Raw genomic sequence first — 21,904 nt, forward strand, 5'->3', positions numbered from 1 at the left:
ATAAAACAATGACAATGACAAGGAAGAGGAGGAGGGTGACAGAAGCAGCTAGAGTCATTAAAGGACTATGTTTAGCCATTCCTATAAAGAAAAGCTTTACATGAATTATATCATTTTCTATTTTCACACAGAACCTGTGAGGCAAACAGTATCATCACCACTTTTACATTTAGGGAAACTGAGTCACAAAGAGGTCTAGCTTGCACAAGGTCCCAGAGGCAGGGTGTAGCAGACTTGCACAGGAATGCAGCCCTCCCATCCCTACTGCTGTGCTCTTCACACTTGGATCTCAAGGGAGAGAGCTTACAGCTATTCAGGAATTAGTCTGTACTCACTGTTACTTGTATGTTTTCACTTAAAAAACCCTGTTTGCTCTCTGCAGGCATTACAGTCAGTGAAAGTTAACTTAAAGAATAAGCCAGGGGCTCCTGCATTGGTTTTTCCAAAGGTATTTTCTCCAAGTCACAGGAAACTCTGATGTCAGAGATGCCCATGGAGTCTTTAGTACATTTGCATACTTCTGTATAAAGTGATTTTTAATTTTAATGAAACAATACATGATCATTACTGCAATTAACAGTTGCCTAGTTACACTTTTGCAGTTTTCAAAAATTTGTTTATAATCTTCCATGGGTCTTGCAACAGTTACTTATATCACTGAATTCTAGTATTGTTATGATAAATAACTTACAAAATAATATAGTTTAAAACATGGAAATCAGGCTGTACATTCCTAAATGAGAATTTAAACATAAGTGAAAACCCCATATGACTATCTAGCAAAGGTTTGAGACAAGTTCCAAATAAGCAAACATCCCTACAGTTGGGCAGTAACTTCTAACCAGCTTTTAACTGAGGATAATTTTACCTTGTAAGGCTGAAATAACTGTCAGCACATGAAGGTCATCTGAATTTCCTTGTCCTAATCTGCCATAACTTCCTTCCCCACATGCCAACACTGTGCCATTGGCCTGGATGACAAAAGTACAATTCTGACCACATATGACCTAGTATAGAAATACAAATTAAATAATTATCCTTTATTACATACCTTTAACATGCAAACATTTAAAATGATTTCATGTATACCTAGGATACATATATCCATTCTTTTCATTAAAGGGAAAGGTTTGATACAATTATGGGGTTCCTACAAGCTCTTGATTATTACAAAACTGCTTAATTAACCAAGAGAGGTAGGTTAATAATAATAATCTGACTATTTAAGATAGTTTAGAACCATGTTATTTTATCTACAGGAATTTCAGCCAATTGTGTAGAGTTTAAATAATGACATTAACAACAAAATAAAGAAGAAAGAAGAAAGGGTAGTGGGGGAAATATTAAAGACTGGCTGGAGGTCAACAAGAAGCAGAAACTGGAGGGGATATACCCAAGAAAGAGTAGTGTATCCTGGGACTGAGGCAGAGAAGAACAGAGAAGAAAGCAGTGGCTTCAAGAAGGGTTTGCAAATCTAGTACCATGATTACTAGAAGAAGTGGGGATGCCAATGAAATCTGGCTAAAGATTTGGGTAAATTTATGACCCCAAAGAGCTAATAATAATAAATAAATAGGAGTATCTTAACTTCTATAAATATGTACTGGGCAGGCCTAATACATCACGATGTTATAACTCATTACACTTGAAAGCAAGAAAAATTTAGAAACTTATCTGCAAAATTTAAGTCTGATAAAAACCCTTAAGTGCTTTTATTTGGAGGCTGTAGATCATTACTTCATTTCATCATTCCTCACAAAAGGCTATGGGATAGAGCAACTTTACCCCACAGTCAGATCAACAGCAGGGCATCAGAATTGTCAGTCCCCAGGTTTCTTCTCCATTTCTTTACCCTGCCAGTTACCTGTTGGGCCTGTGAGAATGAGGGAGCTGCTGCAGGTACCATTACATTTCTTCCAGCTTCTGCCAGCTGTCCATGCCTTCCAGCACCCCACAGGTAGACATCACATTTACCTCCCAGGTGCCAGTCCTAGAAAACCACAATCATCTCAAAATTAGATTTATCCATTCATTCAAATAAGTATGTTCTAGGTAGCAAACATGTGTCACCTTCTATGAAATATATCAGGGCACAAACATATAAGCATTTAGAATCAGAATCACCATATACTTATCTTCATCTTTACTGACCTCAGGTCTGGAAGTTGCCCAAGACATAATTTGTTCATCCATGCCATTAATCCATTTACTGTTGTCCTGTAAGACAAGGTAAACATCAGGATCAATCTTGTTTAATTAAGATTTATCTGTTCTTCAAAGCAAAACAGAAGGAATAAAATAGTAACAGGTTCACAGACACCGAGAAGGGGCTAGTGGTTACCAAGAGGAAGAGGGTAGGGGTGGGGGTGGGGAGGGGAGAGTGAAGGTGATAAAGGGGCACAATAATTCACAATCACAATATAAATTGGTCATGGGGACAGTAGTACAGTATGGAGAATACAGTCAATGATTCTGTAACATCCTACTATGTTGATAGATAGTAACTGCACTAGAGAGGAGTGAGGATTTAATACTGTGGGTAACTGCTGAAGCACTGTGTATCAACAATACTTCAATTAAAAAAATGGTTTATCCATGCAGTGGAATATTTTTCAGCCATAAGAAGGAATGAAGTACTGTGTATGCTCCAACATAGAAGAATCTTGATAACATTGTACTGAGAGAAGCCAGATATAAAAGACTACATATTGTATGATTCCATTTATGTAAAATGTCCAGAATAGGAAAATCTACAGACAGAAAGTAGAGTAGTGGTCGCCTAAGACTGGGAGTAGGTGGGGAAATAGGGATGGTGACTGATAGGCGTTGGTTGGTTTGTTTTTGCAGGCAAGGTGATGAAAATGTTCTAAAATTGATTATGGTGATAGTTGCACAACTCTGAATATACTAAAATCCATTGAATTGTACATTTTTAAAGAGTGAATTATATGGCAACAAAAAGGAATTGCAGGAAAAAAAGATTTATATGTTCTTAACTAACAACTGAGTCTTCTAACAACTAAGTTTTCTTTCCAAGAAAGAACTTGGAAATATTATGAGAAAATAAGAGCAGTTCTGATTATCCCAAACTTGTTTTTAATGCCTTACTAATATTTCCTTTTATTATCAATACTTTCACAACCAACTACCTCTACCATCACCACAACAGTGACTCAAAGCTAACCATTCATGTTTTCTGAGCACCTACAGGCAAAAGGTCACATGCGGGAGCCACTGCCCCTGGGAACTTGCTGTATTGCTCCGGGCAGGTCACATCATCTTTCTAGGCTTCAGTCTCCTCATCTACAAAATGGACAGATTTGTGGAAAATAGGCTCAGAAGGATACTTCCTAAATATTCTATATTTAGATAATTTTCCTCAATTCATGTGTCTGTTTTCTATTTCATCTATATTTGTATATTCAAATGTTTGTGCATACAAATCTTAACTAAGTAAGGTGGTTGTTAGATCAAGTGCTGGTCTGTACTATTTACACAGACATTTTATCTACATCACAGTTTTTACATCTAGACACTCTCAAATATAGTCAGAGAGAAATGACAACTAGAATGCTCTTCCATATTATTCTATGGTGATTAAAACATGACTGAATGCCCAATAACTCAGAATCTATATGTGGAATAAATCTCCCAAGATGACAAAGAAAAGGTACTAAAGTACACACAAATAAGGTACTAATAAGGCTCCAATGGACAAAAAAGTGGGAAAATATACGACAATGTCATTGAAAACCAGCAAGTTTTACCAGCTCCACAGTTCTTATATAATCAATCCCTGTCACCAGAGGCCTGCCATCAGATTGAAAATGACTATCTGGAAGAAAAGTATGTTAAGTTTATCTAAGGGGATGCTTCTAGCTATTCAAACTAGCAAATTCTTGCTGAGGGTCCGCTACTTGCTAAACATCCATGATACAATCTCAGCTTCATATAAAAGCAGCTCATATTATGCTTACCATTAGGAGTACAAGTTCATCTTCTGGAACAGGCTCTAGATCAGGAACAGTAAAAGATTGTGGAAACTGTGCTCCATTGGTCAGGGCTTCAGCAGCTTTTATGGTGGTTGAGAAACATTCTAACCAGGACCACTCGTTTGGATTCCAGGATGCAGGGTCAGGGAGGCAGTTCTGATGGTGTGGTGGCACTGGAGGGTTACACAACAGCTGGTCCAAATGAAGTCCCACAGCAAGGGAAGCCAGACACTGCATATAGGGGCTGTGAACAAGCTGATCACCACAAACCACATGAGGCTAAGAGAAAATGCAAGGATGTTATGTTGAAGAGCCTGTACCATACATAAATTAACCTACTGAATTCTGAAAGTCTACAATCTTATTTTTAGTTTCTTGTTTTTTAAGTTTTTTACTTTAAAATAACTTTAAGATATACAGATAGTTGCAGACATAGTACAGAGAATTCCTCTAAATCCTTCAACCCAAGTTCCTCTTATGTTAACATTTTATATAACTGTGGTACATTTATAAAAGCTAAGAAATTAACATTGGTTACAAAACTCACTAAATCACAGAACTTTGTTTTTCCCACTAATACCCCTTTTCTGCTCCAGGATCCAATCTAGGAAATCACATTGCATCTAGATATTTTCATTACAGATTTTCTTGATTTAAGGAAAAACAAAAGATAACTAAACCATGGAGACCCAGTCCCTCTCACATTTCCTCCTTTACCAAGAGGATCCTAGTAGCCATCAAAGGAAGATCCTTCTTCCATGGCCCTCACTAGATAGAGTAGAGCAACTCTGTGAGAGAGACTGAGTGATTCAGAAAGAAAACCTGGGCAAATGCATCAGTGAAATTATGGGGTATGATAACAGCTGATTATACTAATGCAGCTTGGCCAAAAAAGAAGGAAAAAACTCCAAAGAGCTCTGCCCCAGGGCACACACAGTGACTACTGAGGGCTGAAAGACAGGCCAGGCAAGATCATGGCCTGGGCAACAGGTTCAAATTCCCTCATTCCTCATTCTAATATTTAATGACCCCACTCAATTTCGCCTTAGCTCTTCCACTAAACTTCCCACAAGGATTCACCTGATAGATGCAGAGAACATTCACTCTGATACCCATATCCACTCCCATCTCTCAACATGGGGGTGGAAAAACCCAACACAAAAATAGACATATGGATCAGAATAGGGAAGGTGATGCTCGGCGTCACAGGTATTTTAAGTTCTGGAGAGAATAAAATAGAATTTTACTCCCATTAAAATAAAGTAAAAGCAGGCTTTCAGGATTAGTGAATAACTGTTTTAGCATGACTTGTCATCATTTGCTTCTGCTCAAATAACCCCCTTATTTTCCTCAGACCTTATGCTCTTAAGGGATAAATTCAAAGCTGTCATCCAAGTTCCAAAGCAGCAATCATCTGCAGATCTGCAGGAGTGTCATCAGTTACCTTTTCATAGGCATACTGCTCCTGAAGCATCATGGGAAGCCGCTCCAGAAATGCTCTCATGCAGGGAGCCATGTTTAATCCAAGAATACCCTGCTGCTTCAGTGCTGTCCTACAGGTTGCTAAAACGTGATTGGCAGCAGCCCATTCTGCCGTACAGTTCACAACCAAAACATCCTGATGGGACATAAACCATGCCACATGATATATTTGTTTATATAAAAGCTAAAAGAGAGAGAATTCTACCACCAGTTGTATCTGAGACATTCCTTCCAATAACTGCATTAAAGACTTGATTTCTGGACATTTTCCACTGTACTTTTAAGGCCTGTGAACTTCAAAACAAACATCCTAAGTTTTGTCTCAGTGAAAACCACTGAGCAAGAACCATTAAATTTGTTAACTACCTTGTTAGCTGATTCTTCTTAAAGAGATATTATTTGCTATTTCACAGGACTTGAAGGACAAGGTATTTTGTGTATTTCAAAAGTCTGACATGACCACAGAAATACTAGAGGAAGTAGTATTTCTTATCTCTGCAAGAGAAGTGCTCTGGCTCTAACTGAGCTCTATGGTTCATTTGATGCAGGCCACGAGCACCTGGGGTCTGAGTCTGTATTTTACTTATAGGAGAACTGTTCATGCAGATTGATAGCTCCATTTTAATATCATTTAACCACATAAAATAAAAACCTAAGTAACATATTGGCTCTATTCTTAAGGGTATGAAAGCAATACTGTAGGGGATAATATCATATCAATGAATTACAGCAGGGCTAGTATTTTTTACTATAACACTAAATTTGAAGGCCAAGATACATTTTGTGTATTTGAATTAAATGTCTTTGCGGGGATCCTCTTTTTCAGGGAAAATTCTTTTGAGACAGTTTAGTGCTATTCAAAACGCATGGCAGAAAGTCAAACTCGACTTTATAACTTCCAGTGTAAATGAAGTCATTCAATAATTAAGCATTTTCACCAAAGTCTAGGGTATAGTATAAATCAGGAGGACTTGTTCTAGTTTTCCTTTTGCCACTAAATAGCTGCATTATCTTGGGCAAGTAATAATCCCTCTGCATATCAGTTTTCTCCTCTGTTTTGCTGGATACTTGGACTATGATTTCTAAGGTATCTTACAGGCTTACACTCCACGATTCGATGTAACTGCAAAATTACCTTTGATCTATTTGAGCAAGCAGCTACCCCAACATCTGGAATCCATACCGTGGCTTGAATAGCTCCAGAGCCTATCACTACAGTTTGCAAGACAGAGCCATCCTAAAAGAAGATGTATTTATCAATACACATTACTTAACCTCAGTCATTATTTACATCTTAAATTTATACTTCACATCACAAAAACATATTCTAAAATCTACACATTAGCTAAATTTGGCAATGTCCAATTGCATACATACAACCCAATTTTCTAGGGCCTTTTCTAGAGGACTTCAAAAATACAGGAATAAGAAAAATTAAAGAGCAGAGGATCCTGAAAGAAGTTCCTTAAGTATCCAAGATATTAATACAAAAAATAATCCTAGGATTGATTGGGTTAATTTTTACGTATAAGCTAATGTAAAAACATTTCTTCAGATAAAAATAACAGCTATACTCTTACCCTTAAAGACCAAATGTTCATGAGCCCACCTAGTCCACCAGACACCAGGGCCAACCCATCAGAACTAAAGGCAACAGTCCGGACAGGAGTGATGTGTCCCCGCAGCTGATAAATACACTTGGCTCCAGCTGACTTCCTATAGCGATCCTGAAATTCATTTTTATTTTTAACATATGTTGAAATTAAAATAATTTATTGATTCAAGACTTACAAATCATTCTTGGAAATGTTATATTTCAGCATAAAATAGGAGTAGGGCAGGACAACTCTTGCATAAGGGCTAGCCTGAGAAAATAATAAAATATCAAAATATCTTCTTGTTCTCCTTTGCTGAAGCTGAGTTTCATCTTTTTTGGTACCCTTCTAAGCTAGTTGCCTATTCCTCAAATTGACAGAAATGACTACATTTCTAAATTCCAATTATCCCTCAAGAGAGAAAAATTTTAACTTCTACTTTTTAATGCATGTTTTAACTCTTAGATTTAGCTTTAGGGAATTTCCATTTTTAGCCTCTAACATCTGTGTATAGCACATGTTGGCTCCATTTGAACAGGTGCCTCTTTTTGTCAGCTGATGGTTTTGTCTGTCACATGATGTATAATTTCATGTTTGCTCTGCAGATTTTAGAAGTGAGATAGGTAAGGCCTGTCCAAAGAGCTACTCTCTGGCACAAAGAGCAAACTAGATTTAGTGTTAGTGCTCTCACCTCCACTTCTATGGTATTTTCCTCCCATTAGTGAGCTATCTACCCCACCCTCTTCACTCCTTTCTCCCTGCCCTTAACCTACTCTTCTTTCTAGTTATGACAGAATATAACACCAGATGTATTTACTTATATACAGATGACATAAAGCACATTTCTTCCAGGGGTATTTGTATTATGAACAAAAGAGAGCAACAGAGGTTGCAAACTGGTAGCTTAGGGATGTGATTTGATTGGCCACCCAGTGTTTAAAGCAGACAAACTGGTAACAATAGGCTCTCATTTCTGGAGGGTGATAATTAGCTCTGCGGCAGCTGTGCCTTTCTGGGTGTGTGTGTGTGTGTGTGTGTGTGTGTGTGAGAGAGAGAGAGAGAGAGAGAGAGAGAGAGAGAGAGTCTCACTCCACATTCTGGGTGTGTGTGTGTGTGTGTGTGTGTGTGTGTGTGTGTGTGAGAGAGAGAGAGAGAGAGAGAGAGAGAGAGAGAGAGAGTCTCACTCCACATTCTGGGTGTGTGTGTGTGGGTGTGTGTGTGTGTGTGTGTGTGTGTGTGTGTGTGTGTGTGTGTGTGTGTGTGAGAGAGAGAGAGAGAGAGAGAGAGAGAGAGAGAGAGAGAGTCTCACTCCACATTCTGGGTGTGTGTGTGTGTGGGGTGTGTGTGTGTGTGGGGGGTGTGTGTGTGTGTGTGTGTGTGTGTGTGTGTGTGTGTGAGAGAGAGAGAGAGAGAGAGAGAGAGTCTCACTCCACATTCTGGGTGTGTGTGTGTGTGTGTGTGTGAGAGAGAGAGAGAGAGAGAGAGAGAGAGAGAGTCTCACTCCACATTCTGGGTGTGTGTGTGTGTGGGGTGTGTGTGTGTGTGTGTGTGTGTGTGTGTGAGAGAGAGAGAGAGAGAGAGAGAGAGAGAGAGAGAGAGAGAGAGAGAGAGAGAGAGAGAGAGAGTCTCACTCCACATCTTCCAGTTCCTAGCATCATGAATTTGTTACTTGCCTAGATGGCCTTGTAAGCATCTATCTGGATTTGTAACCTCTATTTAAGGTAAAGGGATGATTCTTCATAGGTGGAATTCCAATATCAGCAGGGAATACTTTACATAAGAGTACTCCTATTATGTTCCCATTTCTCTATACAAAGACTTAACTAGGACCTTTCTGTAGTGTCGATTATATCCATTATCATAAATGATCGCCACTCAATATTTATTGAGTATCTCAGCTTAACAAGCAATTATGATGTCTCTTGAGTTATAAAAAATTAAGCTAATTAGAGAGCACACCAAGTATGACAATTATTCACATTTTGATCTTGCCCTTTGGATACTAAATAGTGAGTATCTTAATAATTAAGGGAGGATTTCTTTGATAACATATACTATCTATGGGTTCAAATAAGGTCTTCAAAAACACCAGAACATTTACCTGGCAAACTGATTCCTGGTCCCAACATCCTTCTGAACTAGTCACACTGGTCTGTGTGGTATCTTGTGGAATATGCCAAACACATACTAAACCACTCTGACAGCCACTTAAAAAAAATTGATCATATAAAACCAAAACATGTCAATATAAAGTAGTAAAAATATTTTCAAACACCAATCAATTAAGACCTTATAGAAATAATATGGTATTATTTTAAAAAATGTATTAGTAGTAGGTATGTTATAATCTTTTATAAGAAACACAACTGGGGCCAATATTCTAAAAACATCACATCCAAATAGAGAGATTACATGCCAGCTTTCACATTGGAAAATTGCTCCTTATTTTTCTAAGGTGATCTTATGGTACTGTATATTATAAGGATAGTAACTAGCAAAAACTGTTTAAGATTACTGAGAAGACACATTTAATGCAAGTAAGTAATAGTCTACACTAATATAAAAATTAAGACACACACACACACAAATTTATGACATACGTAGCCATCAGTAAATGCAACTTGGATCCTTTCCCTGGAAGGCTGCACCAAGCAATGCCATTTACAATAGCTGGATGGCAGAGTGAATGCAGACAGCGCCAGCATCCTGAAATAGGCCCCCACAGTTTCACATTTTCTTCTTTGGCACATGTCATAAGAATATGACCTGTTGGGTCCCACTTCATACTAACAAGAGTATCCTTAAAATGGCAAGGGAAGAAAAAAATCATAGTAATCTTTCCTTCACAAATACTTTATGACCTATACTTGTATTACTCGATTATTTTGAAATCAACATTTTATGCAAATCATAGATACTGTCCTATCATTCCCAGTCATCAGACCAACTCACCTTTTAATATAGTCTACATCATATACATTTGCTACAGTCAAAGCTCATAAATGCATTGAATGAGTGAATTATGAAATTCAGACTCAGAAGGGATATGTTATCTTTCATTAAACATTTTTGGGTTATTTTTATTGACTAGCAACCATTAAAATATGAAAAAGAAGAAACATAAAATGTAAAAAAAGCACCCTTCACACCCAAATAGGGAATACTTAGGAGAATCTGGAACATGTTTTGTGTTTATATAGTTGTCATCATTGCATCCTTTTGACATTTTTTTAACTGTCCTTCACACTTGGCTTCATGCAGTTGTACTACTTGCCTAGATGGCCCTGTAAGCATCTGGACAGGCAACCTATGTTTAAGGTAAAGGAATCATTTATAGGTGGAATTTCTGGCATTAGTGGGAAGTACTTTGACAGGGGGTGTTCCTACTTCACTGTTTTGGTTTTACTTCTTTCTTGGCTTGACGGCTTTCTTACATAGACTTTTCCATGTACACACATGGTCCAAAGACTTTGTGTAACAACAGAATAAACAATAAATCATAAGTGACTGATGTAAAACAATTTTTAAAGAAACTAATATCAAGCAATACTACCTCAGTAAAGACAAAGAAAAAACCATCTGATAGAGATGTTTTACCTTATGTGCATCAATCAGAACAATGCCTCCTTTCTCAAGTGGTTCCTTTGTTCCCAATAACAGTTTTCCATCAAAATATCCCACTGCAAATGGTCTGTCTTCACTGAACCAAGCAATGCATGTTACAGATACTAACATAAAAAAAATTCAAAGAAAAAGTGAAAATAGACTTATTTATCCTTGTCTAACTTTAAAGACAGAGACTTTGCAACAAATATGAACTATTGCAACCACTGAAAGTAAATTTCCAAGTACCTCTTTGATGCATTCAAGCAAAATCTAGTGTTACAGCAGGGATTCCACGTAACACACTTTAAAAATGTTATCTATAAGTGACAAGTGGTTACCTCATTGAAAAATTTTCATTCTTTTCAGGTGATTATTGAAAAAGAGAGACAAGTATTGAATTCCCTTGCTGATTTTAAGTCAATGTACCAGGTTCTTTCTTTTTGGACCAGTATCTACCATGAAACTGAGGGTGAAATAACCCAAGTCATAGAAAGAAAATTATTTATCCCTTCTTTTGCTTATTTAATATTCTCTACAAAGTGTGTTTCCATATTCTATCAAACATGTTCTATTCTAACAATCTACATTTGTATTTGCTTCTTTAAGTATATAAAACACTGGAAGGCTACAAAAGAAGTGAAAAACAGTATTTATTGTTGGGAACAGAATGGGGACACAGAAACTGAGTAAGTGGGGGAAAAACTTTTCACTGTACAGCTTTTTAAACTTAAAAATCTTTGAACCTCTGAGGTATTACCTATTAAATAAACCAAGTTAAAAAATTATTTTATTTTGTTAGTAGAGTACCATGTAAACTGAGACTGTGATCTTTGAATATCCCACTCCAAAACAACTTAAAAAAAGCTATCTAGTAGTAAGATGCCTATGTATCCAAAGGGAACACAGTGAGAAAATAAATAAAAGTATACTTCTACTATCTCGTCAGACCAGAAACTCCCCCTCCTCTTCCTTCCCCCATTTCCTCAATCTCACTATTTCTTAACAACTTTATCTCTACCAATAATTTTTTTTCCCTCTTGGACATTCCTAACTTTCAAGAGAGACTTGGAGCCCACTATGAGTGTTCAGACGCTTACACAAAGGATGAATGACTATTATATTATTAGATCTTATTTTGGCAGAGATGTGTAGTACGGATTGGAAGAGAAATAATCTTTCAACTTAGGACCTAATTAAAATGAAATACCAACTGAACATGTTAGAAAACAAAGCCAAAAGTAATATTCACCCAACATTTTTAAAAGAAAGTGCCAAGAAACTAAGTCTGTTTTGGGGGAAACTTTCTCAACTAGACATGAGTCTAATTATTTACCATCTTTTCGATAGCAATGCTCCATTTCTTGACGGTGCATGGTAGATACATCTACAACTTCGATCAGTCCTAGAGATCCATCCATCCTTCCCACCAACAATAATTCTGGAGACTCTCCCAACCAGACTGTAGCTGGACCCTCTTCCGGCCAAGCCAGGGCAGATACCCAATGAGGCTGAATATCTACTAATCCTTTTCCTCCTGAAGAGGGAGAAAATGTTAACTAGCTGTTACTTAATTCTTAAAGGCAGTAACAAGAACAAAAATAAATACTGCTTAATTTTAATATACATTCAAAGCAGTTTTAATTTCTTAACAGCCTACTAATGAATATGACTAAGGCAGAATCCTTCTTTTATATATTATATATGACTACCAAATTAACGCTTTTTTGTAACTATAAATGATACAAAAATGTTAGCTTTATAGATGAAAGAGTAAAGGAAAATATTCAGTGTACAAATGTTAAACACTTAAGTTCTTTCCTAATAATACTGAAAACCAGATTAGCATAAGCAATTTACCTATATTAAGGCTAACTATTCCTTCAAATATGTGAAATAAAATAGCCATTGCTCAAATATGCAAAAAATGAACAAAAACACTGATAAGACCAAGATTACAATAATTTTATTTTCCAGAGAGATTAACAAAAATTGACGAGTTGTACTTGTGCAACAGACAAGATTATTATAAATATTTCAAGTGATTCAAAAGAATACATAGCTGAAAATTCAGTGACAGATACTTCTCTTCAAATCCTTTGGAACACTTAGTGGTACATTAAAAGAATTTTTAGTTTACAACTACCAGGTTAGTTGAAACTGCTAGAAAGGCAAGGCAGGAAAGAGCACTTTCTCTTCAATTTAAACCATACTATGCACAGATCTTCACAGTCATGGAAACTGAGTTTGGTGGTGTAGGGAAGCCACTGTTAGGACTCAGAATGCTAAGAGAAAGGCTTAGTTAAAAAGTACTTGCAGTAGTTTACTAGTATTTACAGGATTCTTACCATTAACTTGCCATATAGTCACCATCTTTTCCAAAGCCCCAGCTAGGTATTTGCCACTGATACTCCAAGAAACAGGTGAGAAACTTGGATCACTGGGTGATCCCAGGCTTTCCTCAGCATCACCTTCCCTAGAATATAACAGATAATGTGAGGAATTCTAATACTCATTATTCAAAAGTAAACTAAACCCTAAACCTTAAAATAAGGGCATCACATAGATTAGGGTACATAATAGCACATTCTTACATTTCAAAAGCCTGGCATACACTATCTGACAATCATACATTTGTTAGTGTTTGTCATAAAGTGAAAAATGTATAATAGTAAGAGTGGTGCTTAGACTATTCATCATTTAATGTAGTATATAATTTGTCAACAAAGACATTTTAAATCTGTAGATGGTATACATAATTATTCAAAGCACACTCATTCTTGTTTGTCTAATCTCCAGTGAAGTTCTCAGAAAAGAAATACCTACACTAGCTACAGGATTATAAAAGATGCTACATTCTGCTATAGAAGACACATCATTCCTCTAATTCCTAAATAATCCTTGGAGAATAATGGAAAATTAGCCTATTGTTTTATAGTATTGAACAATGTCAGCATAGACCTTGATTTAATCCTGATTAAGTCCATATATTGACAATTAAAATTTTTATTTTCTGAATTTAAATACACATCGGAGTATAGTAAGACTATTCTGAAAGAAAAATTATAAAAAATTTTTAGTGACAATTTGATTACATTAACACAACCAAGATGTGGCATATTTACGATTCTCATATTTTAAATGCCACATAAGAAAGCTAATGTTAGCACTCACAATCTATTGAATACACAGGTCTGCTGCAATGAATATTGCTTCTTGGTAACATTCCACACCCGGATGGTGCCATCATTACCACTTGTAGCCAAGAGTCCTTTTTTATTACACCAAACACAAGTCATTACCTAGAAAAGTTGAAAAAGTCCAGAAATATCTGAGCAAGTTTTGACTCGAATGGTTCTATCATTTGAAAAAGTTCTTTCAAATTAAAATAAAAAATATACCATGAAATTGTAAAAGTATCCATGTTATAACGCAACATGCATGGTTTCATTCTTTTCCAACTGACTTGTAAATATACACCTATTTAAAGTATTGCTTTAAAGTACTATGCCCAAACTTCTTAAGTTACCTGAGACCTCTAAGAATTGCTACTAAACATGTTTAAAGCATTTGCAACAACATGGATGGAGCTAGAGGGTATTATGCTCAGTGAAATAAGCCAGGCGGAGAAAGACAAGTACCAAATGATTTCACTCATATGTGGAGTATAAAAACAAAGAAAAAAACTGAAGGAACAAAACAGCAGCAGACTCACAGAACCCAAGAATGGACTAAGTTACCAAAGGGAAAGGGACTGGGGAGGTTGGGTGGGAAGGGAGGGATAAGGACGGGGAAAAAGAAAGGGGGCATTACGATTAGCATGTATAGTGTGGGGGGGGCACGGGGAGGGCTGTGCAACGCAGAGAAGACAAGTAGTGATTCTATAGCATCTTACTACGCTGATGGACAGTGACTGTAATGGGGTATGTGGGGGGGACTTGGTGATGGGGGGAGTCTAGTAAACATAATGTCCCTCATGTAATTGTAGTTTAATGATACCAAAAAAATGTTTATTTAAATTCAATAAAGTACAAATATTTCAACATATTTATGCTTTATAAAATAAACAACACAACTGAAGTGATTTTAAAGTCAATTAAATAATAGAGGTCAGTCTTCATTTCCTGAACTATCCAAGTTACTGTTTAGGGACCCAGTGGGTTAGATTAAAATAGGCCAATTTCTTCTCCTTTTGCACATGTATACCTTCACTTTTGTGAGGTTATTCCTTTGGTTTTCTTCTCATCCCCTATCTGATTTTTCCATCTGTATACTATTACGTCAATCAAACATATGGAGAAAGGAGTTGGTAACCACCAGATGAATACTGACTCTGTGTGTGTGTGTGTGTGTGTGTGTGTGTGAGAGAGAGAGAGAGAGAGAGAGAGAGAGAGAGAGAGAGAGAGAGAGAGAGAGAAAGAGAAGGTTGGGGGGCACACCAAGACCTTAACTTTGAACTATTTAAGAAAGGCAGAAACTATTTTATCTTACATAAGATGATTAATGCACTTGGGGTTCAAAATACATACTCTGTTCTGGTGAGCCTCCAACTTGATAAAGGAGCATTTTCTGAGATCTCCTCCCATATCAGCTAGTGTTTGTGGAGTAGTTTGGTTGTCACGGTCATGTGCAGCAAGAGTACGCACGAGCTGTTGAGCGGCCCATTGCCTATGCTGTGACGATAGCCTGGAGGAGAGGCAGCAGGCTGCCAGGGCATTAGCCAGCTCCAGAGGGCCTACAGCGGAAGGATCATAGGAAGGATGGGCATACAATGAGGCAGTTAAACCTGCTTAAACAAAACAATGAAATGATGCCCAGGTGAGAGCTGGAGGTAATGAACAAACAAAAAATGGGTTAACCCATATCTTGTAAGAATTAGAACTTTTGCAAGCAATCATTTCACTAAGATATGCATATAAGGTATAAAGTATTAATCTCACATCAAATTCTGTAGTAAATCTGATTTATTGCAAACATACATTTACATACATCAATCAGTAGTCCTTGCTCCAAGGACACACAGACTGACAATGCAGCAGAAACCATTTTAAGGCCAGGGCAATGGGACTGTACCCAAAGAAAAGAGTTTGGCTTTTGCTGCTCAAAAGTGTTTCTTAACAGTCAGTCAAGGGCTGGGCTAACAGATCCAATAGCCCATCTCTCTTTGCCAAATGGTCTTGATGAAGAGTGATTGAGCAGTTTCTTCAAAGTGCTATCATCTTAAGACAAAAGGAAAAACAGCACTACCTTTATCTAAATTTTATTAAGGAAACACCAGGATAATTATCTATGGTGACTCAAACAATAATCCAATCAAACCAAGGTAAATTTGGTACATTTTCTAATATTTGCTTCCATGAACAATAAAAAAGTATCCATGTACTTCTTTTACAATCTAAACTTAAGTATGCATAATATTATGTAAATCATCACATACAACAATGCAAAAACACATTTTTTAAAAACATAAAATCAAACTGATTAGAAGATCATTTATTTAAATGATATGACACTTACCTTTCTTTTCAACTTCTGACTTATCATAGTTAGGTCTCAGTTTGGCCCCTTTGTCTGCTAGCAATGCCACAAGGGCCTGAGTTACAACAAAGTTTGGGGAGGTTACAAGCTTGTTCTCCTCGGCAATTCCTCGGAGAAAACTGGGTAGAAACTTTCGCTGAATTGGATCATCAACTGTGGTTAGATTTACACCTGTTGCAGCAGAAATCAAGTTCTGAAGAGGCAATTGGAACAAACAAGTTTAATTTTTACATATAATTTAGGTACAAAAAGAAAATGTCACCTCAAAAGGCTCTTTAAGAATCGAATGGAAATAAGTACTGCAACAACAAGAAAAGCAATGTCAACGAGCTTACCTGGGTACACAACTGCACCAGGAGTTTTGCGGCACTAGGAGTGTTTGACGCAAGACATCCCACTGCTGTGCTCAGATAGGCCAGGCAGGAGATGGGCTTGTTGGCCTTGCTGTGCCCACCTCGTGAGCGTTCTGAGATGCTTGCCATGGCAGAAGAGCTGGTAGAGAGACCAGCTCTGCCTGCTGCAGCCAAGCACATTAATCGAACTAGTGTTCGGATATCTGTAAGCCCCAGAGATTCAAGACCAGCAGCCAGGCTACAACTGGAACCACTACCAGGAAAGGAAAACATTTCAGATGGATAAAGAAAACAGATTTCTTAAGGGACCATTTAGAGCCCCATATGTCATCCACAGCACCAACAACCAAAATAAAAGGCAAGCTCCACTATCCTTCATCACACAAGTCCTAAGAGATGTCCAAAATTAATATGTAAGCTGAAAACTCTTATTGAAAGTTTATTTTAATAAATATTGACATATACTTGATATGTATCTGAATTACCAAAGTATAATATACAGAAATGTTTACAAACTGAATTTTCACTAAGTGAACAAATCCATGTAACTACCTCCCAAATTAAGAAACAGAACATTAACAACACCTCAGAAGCCTACTTGGGCCCTTCTCAGTCACTAGGCTTTCAAAAGTAACCACTATCCTGACTGCAGGTGACTGAGTTTTGCCTGTTTTTGAACTTGATATAATAAAATAATAACACATATACTCTTTTGTATCTGGCTTCTTTTGCTCAACATTATGCTTGTAAACCTCATCCATGTTGTTCCATTATAGCAGTAGTCATCAATTTTCATTGACATATAAATGAAATCTACCGCAATTGATTTATCCATACAGAGGAAAATTAGGTGGTTTCCAGCATGGGCTATTCTGAATAGTACTGCCATGAATGCTCTAGCTATGTCTTTGGGTGCACATATGTAAACATTTCCATTAGATATATACCCAGAAGTAGATTTCTGTCTAGGTCACAGAGTATGTTAATATTCACATTTGGCTGGTACTATTGAATAGTTTTCCAAAATTGTTATACTAATTAATTTTCTCACTCACAACATTATGAAAGCTCTTGGTATACCACATCTTCATGCTCATTTTTTCCAAGTCTTAAATTTTAGAATTTTAGCCATTCTGGTGGCTGTGTAGTAGTATCTCACTGGATTTTCATTTCCATTTCTCTGAAGACTAAGGGGATTGAATACCTCATTTTTCATGTCTATTTGGCCACTTGGAGATCCTCTTTTGTATTATTTTGTATTTTATCTGTTTTTCTTTTGGGCTGTCTGTAATTTTCTTACTGGTTTATAGGAATTCTTTAAAATTCTGTTGGTCATATGCATTGCTAATATCTTCTCCCATTCAGTGGCTTTTTTTTTCTCTCTGAGTTTTAACTTTCTTAATGATTTTTTGCTGAATAGAAGTTATGAGGTTAGAGCCAAGACATTTTTTTTCCATGTGAATAAACCATTCGACCTAGCCAAAGTAAATTAAAAGATCAACTCTTTTTCACTGTTCTGCAATTTAAAGCAAGTGTTTATCTGTATGTGTGTTGTCTTTCTGAACTCTGGTCTCCTCCACTGTCTAAACTGTCTATTCCTGTGCAAATACCACATAGTCTCATCTAAATTTTATTTTGAGCTTTTCTTTCTGGAACTTCTGTCTTCACTGAATTACTGTTAAATACCTTCTGCTTAACTATTTCTTAAATGAATGTCTTTTAGGTATTCTTGTCTTGCTTTCTTTTTTTAACATTATACTCCATAGTATGAACATGGCAATACTCTCTGTGATGGAATCTGCAGGTTGACTTAGCTACACAGTAGATCAATTCTGCAGAAAAATTTATTTACCCTTTTATTTTTAACCTCTACCAAATGGATCAACAGCCTTAGTTTGCCATTTCAGATAATAAAATGTTTGCATTTTACTCAGTTACCATAATGGCATTATTTTCTATAAAAAAGAGCTAAGTATTAATTGAATGACTGAACGATGAATGAGTAACAATGACAACTATGTTTATCTTCTTTCTTTCAAAAATAGATACTCAAGTTTCTAAAGATTCTATCGCAATCTCCCAAATAACACCAAACTCCTGTCTAATATATACTAGAAGCTAACTTAGCATCACTTGATGCAAATAACACTTACCTGACAGAGAGAAGAGACAGAGCCCTCATGACCATGGTTCTAGCCAGAAGAACCTGAGCAGCAGCAGTCACTCTCCTTAGAGCCACGACCCGGTCGTGAGGGCTTGCTAAGGCAGCCGCCTGCTCACCTAATGTTATTCTCCCAGAGGAACTCTTTTCTACAGAGCCATGGCAACCTGGAAAATGTGAGATTTTGTTTACTTCTTAAGAAGGTAAGAAAAAAAATCTGTACTACTGAAAATTTTCTCCTATTCTCCCTAGATTCCAGGTGTGAGGAAATGCAACAAATCAATGTGTTTTGCTCATCTGAAACTTTGTTATACAGGACAATTCCTTGGCAGAAATAGATATTTCTAAGCCAACACTCTATTTTAGGATAAATAAGCCTCCTAAATTTTTTTGGTTTTGTTTATTTTGCTCATGTTTCACTTTTACTGATATTAACAAATATAGGAAACATGTAGTTTTAAAAGTATGCTTTGAGTACACATAAAGGGCTGAGTCAGTAATACTTACCCAATTCACTATTTTGTACTTTCTATTGCAAAAAGTTATACCAGACCCACTCATCCAAATAAAAAAAGACTGCAAATAGTTTTTAGTTAGTTCCAGGATTCTCTTATCACAAAATTAAAAAATAATAGTACTCGTATTTTATAAATTTTCTTTCTATTGCTTCAGTATTTCATAAAAACAAAAAACATAGAAGTTAATATTACCATATACTCTCAAAATGTTAAAACAACTGGCTAAAGATACTCAGTGAGGAGGGTCAGTGTTGAACCCTTATTATTTACTTTTACTTTATTATTAACCTATCTAAGAAACTAATATAGATCCAATAAAATTCATGCCAACCAGCATTTAAATTTACCTATTTGCATCAGAGTCTCTTCCATACTGTTGGTGGCTGTTACCATTGCTACTGATGCTCCCAATGGATCACTATCAGGGAACTGAACTGGTTCTGGTACAATGCGTCGGTCATTTAAACCAAGTGGTCCAGCAAGTAATTCAAATTCTTCTTCACCTGTCAGCTTTTCATCTTCATCAACATCCAACATGTCCCAGTCTTCTGGAATGTAAATAAAGAAATAAATGCATGGTATATAAATATACACATGACAAAACTCTGCTGGCAATAGTTACTATGAGATATTTCTAAGATGCAGACTGACTGAAAGCTAGTGTCCACAAAACAAATCATGGCACCAGCACCGCACCTATGACCCAAGCAAACTGCACACCTGAGGCACAGTGTAACTAGGGCAGAGAGTCAAAGCAGCAAGTCCATTTGAAACAGTAATAAATGGTATAGTGGGTAATGGAGGCTTCAAGGAATAAAAAATTTTGCTATGGAGCCAATAAAGGGTTCTCAATCCTCTCCATAATCATTAAGGAATGAGTAACTTCAAGTAAATGAATGCTCTAGGTAACTAATGCTCACTTCAATTTTTAAAAATTTTTTACTTAATTAGGATGGAAATTTTAAGTGTACTACATTTTCCCTACTTTGTAAAAAATATATATGCCACATGGAAATTAACATTCTGTGGTAAAGCTAGTATTTGAACCCAGGTCCTCTTCCTTTGACTTCTAAAACTAGGGCTGCTGCTATCAAACTATCTTGAACTTTTTAGGGAAGTTTAAGTTAGTATGTACATAAATATAAACACACACATATAAATGTTAAGCAGAAGGTATATATAAAAATACATGTAAAATAAAGAAGCTCTCAAAACAACTACCTTCATATACACTGTCCTGCTTGCCAATTAGATCTGGAGCTTGTCCCTTGTACCTGTACCAAACATGAAGAACATTGTATTTTTATATAAAAGTTAGTACTCAAAAATGCAAATTAGGCTATTAGAACATTTTTAAAGGTCATTAATAAAGCAACACAAAATTTAAAAAGTGTATCATGCTATGGGCTAATGTAATAGAAACTACTAGTACGTAGGTATATACATGCTTACAAAATCAATGACTATTTTACCAAATTACTGGGGCAGTTTCTGAGTCACCTACAACAACTCTTTTAATCAAAACCTATTGCAGAACACCTTAAAGACTTTAAAAGTTGACAATAAGAGCAAAATCTTTATTCATTGGAGATTACTTGCTATTCAAGGCTATAAAGAGGCAATATTCTCATGGAAGCTCATTTAATCTAAACAGTCTACTTTTTTCATCAAGAAAAAAACTTTAAGATGTCAAAAATATGATGACAAACACCAATGAAAAAAACTAACAATAAGCCTCCCAAAGGTTAAGGCGAGGATCCTGCCCACAACCTATCCTAGAGGATATGTCAAAGGTTTAACATATCCAACTCCAGGGAAGGGCCTCTGCCATGCCACTCTTCCTGGACTAGAGGCTCCCAGCTCTGGCAGAACATGAAGCCCTCAACCTCCTCCATCCATCCTGCCCTCAATTCAGCAATCATAGGACTTTAAGGAAAGGTTTAAAGTAACTCCTCATATGAAAAAAGCTACAATTCCAAGTCTTAAGGAGAGATACTTTATATACTCTTCATTCAGAATAAATCTATATACTCTGTATATCTACACAATATCAAGGTACCTTTCAGAACTTGTTGTCTTAGATTTGGTCTTCAGGGCTAAGTACTTTTCCCTGCAGCTGCCACATAGCAGGTAGTATGGATTTCCACTCCCACATTCACCACCAAACCAGCCATCCACATACGAGCCGTTGCTGCGATAGCCCTGGCGGTTTGCACTGCGCCCACAGCCTGGGTGATTTCTCTTCATGTGCTGATTGAAGCTGATGACACTGCATTCACACAATTCACATACCACCACCTCTTCCCTGTCTTCAGACTCACAAACGTGCTACACAAAATGATTTCATATCAAATTATTAGTCAATTTAACATAAAATTAGTAAGTGGTAAATAAGATTATTCATGACACTAACTACTTTGTTTACATATGCTGGAATATTTGCAAGATGTTCATTAATGCTACATAACAAATTCCATTCAAATCAGGATTCAGATCACACAATCTGAAGGGATTCTTTGCCCTTCCTCAATCTAATTAAAGTTACAATAAAAGTAACTCACTATTCTGAGAAAATAAAAATGACAATGCCCCATCCCAAGTGATTTTTTAAAAATCCCTCTAATGAAAACTACTTTTCATCTGGTTGTAACATGCATACTTA

At 36.6% G+C, this 21,904-nt stretch overlaps 1 protein-coding gene across 1 annotated transcript in view; it reads right to left on the minus strand.

The window, feature by feature from the left end:
- HERC1 (HECT and RLD domain containing E3 ubiquitin protein ligase family member 1) overlaps window positions 1-21,904 on the minus strand; it is a 211,431-nt gene that overhangs the window by 19,156 nt on the left and 170,371 nt on the right. The window contains exons 45-64 of the mRNA XM_057488876.1: window positions 21,302-21,570; window positions 20,464-20,516; window positions 19,590-19,790; window positions 18,717-18,891; window positions 16,546-16,816; window positions 16,190-16,403; window positions 15,202-15,407; window positions 13,847-13,974; window positions 13,021-13,148; window positions 12,009-12,209; window positions 10,667-10,797; window positions 9,670-9,869; window positions 9,171-9,276; window positions 7,055-7,201; window positions 6,610-6,711; window positions 5,437-5,610; window positions 3,978-4,271; window positions 2,152-2,217; window positions 1,865-1,990; window positions 869-1,007 (exon numbers count right to left, since the gene is read on the minus strand). Of these exons, the coding sequence (XP_057344859.1) occupies window positions 869-1,007; window positions 1,865-1,990; window positions 2,152-2,217; window positions 3,978-4,271; window positions 5,437-5,610; window positions 6,610-6,711; window positions 7,055-7,201; window positions 9,171-9,276; window positions 9,670-9,869; window positions 10,667-10,797; window positions 12,009-12,209; window positions 13,021-13,148; window positions 13,847-13,974; window positions 15,202-15,407; window positions 16,190-16,403; window positions 16,546-16,816; window positions 18,717-18,891; window positions 19,590-19,790; window positions 20,464-20,516; window positions 21,302-21,570 (3,331 nt within the window). The remainder of the gene's footprint in view (window positions 1-868; window positions 1,008-1,864; window positions 1,991-2,151; window positions 2,218-3,977; window positions 4,272-5,436; window positions 5,611-6,609; window positions 6,712-7,054; window positions 7,202-9,170; window positions 9,277-9,669; window positions 9,870-10,666; window positions 10,798-12,008; window positions 12,210-13,020; window positions 13,149-13,846; window positions 13,975-15,201; window positions 15,408-16,189; window positions 16,404-16,545; window positions 16,817-18,716; window positions 18,892-19,589; window positions 19,791-20,463; window positions 20,517-21,301; window positions 21,571-21,904) is intronic.

The sequence above is a fragment of the Manis pentadactyla genome, chromosome 11 (genome assembly GCF_030020395.1).
Source record: "Manis pentadactyla isolate mManPen7 chromosome 11, mManPen7.hap1, whole genome shotgun sequence".
NCBI lineage: Eukaryota > Metazoa > Chordata > Mammalia > Pholidota > Manidae > Manis > Manis pentadactyla.